Below are 4,712 nucleotides of genomic sequence, written 5' to 3' on the forward strand. Positions count from 1 at the left end.
ATCCCGGTAGTCAGTGATATTCCCAGCAACGCCATTAACCCAGACTAAATGATTATCAATGGGACTCCACCAATAAACTTGCTTCCCCACAGTTCCTACAATGGCCACAGGCAATAAGACAGGTTCCCCCTCTATGCAGTAGACCGGATTCTTCTCCACGATCACGCTGATGAGTGGTCCAGTCTCCTCTCCCTTGGTATGTCCGAACAGATGGAGCAGGATAACAATCCACATTGACTTCATGGCTCTAAAAGGGAAGAAAGCAGCACATTTTAGTTGATTTCTTTGGCTCCATGGAACTGTTTCAGTTGGTTCGCATGAACCCATTTATCTTGTGTCTTTTTGCCCGCTTCTATTCTGATTTTATATACAGACGGACTTAATTTATCAATAATGGAAAATGGGCCTCTCCATTTTTGACATAAACTGTTATCCAGGGGACGTAGCTCCAAGAACATAACTCGGTCTCCTATGGCCCAAGTGCATTCTCGAACCCCTTTGTCAAAATACGCCTTGGCTTTCTTTTGACTTTTCCCCATTTGTGCTGCTGCAAATACATGGATCTCTTTTAACGCTTTTTGGAGTTTAAGGAGGTATTGGTCCATTGACAGTCTGTCTATTGTAGGGGTATGCATCTCTAGCCAGAGATGTTCAGGGAGTCTCATCTGTCTACCTGTCAGCACTTCAAAGGGTGTCAACCGGGTAGCATATGAGGGAGTTGCTCGGATGGCCATGGCCAGTAATGGCAACAGATTATCCCAGTTCTTACCATTGATGTGGACAAATTTTTTTAGCATTGTCTTAATCTGCCGATTGGCTCTTTCAACCTGACCTGAAGATTCTGGGTGATATGGAATGTGAAACTTTTGCTCCACCCCTAACATCTCTAGGCAGGTTTTTACCATCTTTCCCGTAAAATGGGTCCCCTGATCTGACTCTATTGATGCTGGGAGCCCCCATCTACTGAACACCTGTTCCACCAAAATCTTAGCCGTAGTTTGTGCAGTGTTACTTTTGGTTGGGAAAATCTCTACCCATTTCGAAAATAAATCTGTGACTACCAAAATGTATCGGTTGTTTCTAGAAGTGACTGGCAAGGGTCCCATGTAATCCATTTGTAAGGCATTCCATGGCCCTTCTTTCAGTCGGATTCGTAAAGGGGCATTGATCTTCCTTGGTGCGGGGTTAACCTGTGCACAGACAATACAATTGTCACAATACTGCTTCACATCTGTCATCATGGAAGGCCACCAACCTATGTTCTTGAGCCGCTCACCTGTTTTCTCTGACCCTTGATGACCCCCAGTAGGCAGGTCATGCACTATGTAAATCATTTCATTCTGGTATTTTTCAGGAACCACCCACGTTACTTCATCTCCCTGATGCAACAATACCTTTTTATCTTCTGATAATTTGAGGTGTTTTATGTACTTTGCCAAAGTATTCCCCTCAGAGAGTTCCCCAGTCTCATTTTGCAGTTTTTGCATGATTTCCTTAATGTTATCATCCTGCCTTTGTATGTCCGAAATATCCGGAACTTCTATGCAGGATTTTGTGAGGGCACAAACAATGGGGCACAAGACTGGGTCTGGCAAATTCGAAGGAATTTCCCAGATCTCCCCTCCCTGTGCTCCTTGTTTGGCCAAGCAATCCGCCACCTCATTTTGTTCCCAGTATGGGGCAGTACCTGAATGACCTTTTACTTTGCACACCCATGGTTTGACTGGCAACTTTTGCACCAATGATACAATATATTTCAACAGGGATGCATGTTTAAGTGGAGACCCATCTGAGGACATGTACTGGTGGGTGTGCCAGAAGGGCAGAAATTCTGTAAGAGCATTACAGACCCACGCAGAATCTGAGTATAAAACAATTTCTTGGTCCCCTTTCATCAGTTCTAGGGCATGAGCGATTGCAGCCATCTCAGCAAATTGTGCTGATTTGACTTGACATGACCGAAAGATTGATGTTTGGGTTTTTGCTTGTGGATTGATAAAGTATATTCCAAATCCTGCATGTGGGGACCCCTCCACGTAAAAACATGATCCATCTGTGAAAATTTGGACTGCGTTTTCAGGGACTGTTTCCTTTGCTGACAAAGGTCTAAAGAATTGTTGCGCAGATGATTGGGGGGTGATCTCACATTCATGTGGTACTCCCTGGTAAAGGAGGCCATGGGCCCTAGTGGACGGATTATTTGTGTGTTGGACTTTAATGTCTCGGTCTTGAAGCAACAGTGCCCAGTGGGCTAATCTGGCATTAGATACATTGCCATCCTTCACTCGGTCTGTAAGTAAAAATTTAGTGGGAGTGTGCGTTGTGTGCAGGATGACTGGGTTAAGCCCTATGATGTACGTGAAGTATTTCACTGCCCAAAACGTAACTAGGAGGTGTTTTTCACATAGAGAGTACTTCATTTCCACAGGAGACAAAAGTTTAGATGCATATGAAATGGGTCTCTGTTGCCCATGGATTTCCTGTGACAGAACAGCTGACATGGCTGTCTCTGATATGGCAGTCTCAATGTGAAAGGGCAGTTGGTACTCTGGGTTGGCTAACGCTGGCGCTTGCGCTAAAGCTTTTTTAAGCTCCTGCACTGCATTGGTGTGTTGCTCAGTCCAGTGCCATTGGGTATCCTTTTTTAACAACTCATACAGAGGTGCAGACTTTTGGGCAAAATCAGGGACGAAAGCCCGTGAATAATTTACCAATCCTAGAAAAGATCTCAGAGTAGGGATGCTCACTGGCAGAGGTAATTGTAGAATGGCTTTTACCTTTTCGGTTGCTATCTTACGCCCGTTTGCTGTCACTGTAATCCCAAGAAAAGACACAGATTCCTTCAACAATTGTGCCTTGATGGGATTACACTTCAGTCCCGCCTTTCCTAGGATCTGCAGAAGTTCCTCCAATAACCGCAAATGCTCTTCTTTGTCGCATGTGGCTAGCAACAAATCATCAACGTACTGGAAAAGATTCTTTGGAGAAGAAAAATCAATTAAAATATCTCTCATGGTTGCATGAAATAACGTAGGAGAGTTATGGAATCCTTGAGGGACAGAATTGAACGTATACTGTTTTCCCAGAAACGTGAATGCAAATTTGTATTGACATTCTTCTGACAAAGGTAATGACCAAAAACCGTTCGATATATCCAATACGGTGAAATATTTGTGTTTGGGATTCAACATGCTCAAGACATCCGGGACAGATGCAACTGTGGGGGCGCAATTGTTTGTAACACTGTTCAATTTGCGGTAATCAATTGTTAATCTCCACGAATTGTCAGTACTTTTGCGAATTGGCCATATTGGCGCATTTGTTGTGGATACACATGGCCTGATGACCTTTTGGTCAAGCAGTGAATCTATGGTTTCCTGTATGTAGCTGATAGCTTCCTGTGGAAAGGGGTATTGTTTTTGCGGAGGTGGGTCTGGCCCACTGATGTGTATTACCGTATTTACCTTTCCACAGTCATGTTTATGTGTTGCAAAGGATCCCTGCTGTCTTTCTATCACCGGCTGTAGAAGCTGATGTTCTGGGTGATCTTTAATGATCTCCAGTATGTTATATTTTGAATCATTGAGTTTGATGGCTGCAATTGTGTGAGAATCAGGTATCACTATGGTGCTACCCTGATCAGTCGGAGCCCCTTGCAATAGTAAAAGGTTGGTCAGATCTAACATACATCCATTTGGAATTAAGAAGTCTGAACCCAGGAGGCTGGTTTCATTTGGCAAACACATTAATGCTACTGGCTGTTTTAGGGATAACTCACCAATTTGGATTGTCAGTGGCTTGGACAAGGCAGACTCAACATTATGTCCAGCAAAGCTCTGGAGATTCAACGGCTTTCCTGAAGATAGTGATGAGTTTAAGGGATCTTTGTCATGAATAATTGAAATGGCCGCACCCGTATCTAGAAGCATAGTACATTGACGGCCCCTAATCAATGCTGACACTACAGGGCGCCCACACCTATCCAGAGAAATAGGTGCTAAAATTTTGGGGCCTTGTGGTTGTCACCATTGACGACGGTCAGCCTCTGTCTGAGAAGCTACCTGTACTTCCTTTCCAGGGCCTCCTTGAAAGGCCTGTAATTGTTGTCGTAACTCTGCATAAGTAGGAGCTCTTTGTGTCTCACTGACATGCTTGCCCTCTGATGGGTGGCTATAAGAGTTTCCTCTTCCTCTGCCTCTGCCTCTGTAACCTGACTTCCCCCTATATCCCCTACCCCTCCCTTGTAAACTTTTGTCCCAGTTAGGGTTGTATGGAGGATTTGATTCTCCAGGGGCGTGGGGGCCTTCTATGGTGGTAGTCCTGCATTGTAATGCAGCCACCTTCTTAAACAGCTGTTTCTCTTTTCTTTCCTTAAGCCTGTGCTGTTTATATGCTTGAATGGCATGGAATGATCTATGTATTAATCCAATGACCTCCTCATAGCTGTGTTTTCTTGGATCTATCAAATGCTCACATTTTATGCGAATAGCTGGATGGGCATTATGAATCAATAAATTCTTATATTCCATGTCCTCTCTAGTGGTATTACCATTGTTAGTGTTATATGCTGCCCACAATCTATTGGCATACACTAAAGGGTTTTCCTCATTACTTTGTGTAATTTGATAGGCCACCATCAAACCTATAGCTGCGGGGTTTATGACTTTTTGCAATTCTGCTACGGTTGCTTGGTAGCTACCTTTGCCCTCCTT

At 44.0% G+C, this 4,712-nt stretch overlaps 1 protein-coding gene across 1 annotated transcript; it reads right to left on the bottom strand.

Moving 5' to 3' along the window:
* Positions 1-272: 272 nt before the first annotated feature.
* Positions 273-3,929, bottom strand: LOC141148028 (protein NYNRIN-like). Its single transcript, XM_073635185.1, has one exon. The coding sequence runs from the start codon at positions 3,927-3,929 to the stop codon at positions 273-275; it is 3,657 nt and encodes a 1,218-aa protein (XP_073491286.1).
* Between the last annotated feature and the right edge of the window lie 783 nt (positions 3,930-4,712).

This window comes from Aquarana catesbeiana, linkage group LG06, assembly GCF_042186555.1.
Source record: "Aquarana catesbeiana isolate 2022-GZ linkage group LG06, ASM4218655v1, whole genome shotgun sequence".
Classification (NCBI taxonomy): Eukaryota; Metazoa; Chordata; class Amphibia; order Anura; family Ranidae; genus Aquarana; species Aquarana catesbeiana.

Excerpts from the sequence above, each read along its gene's own strand:
- LOC141148028 (XM_073635185.1), bottom strand. The coding sequence starts at position 3,929 with ATGCTTCTAGATACGGGTGCGGCCATTTCAATTATTCATGACAAAGAT.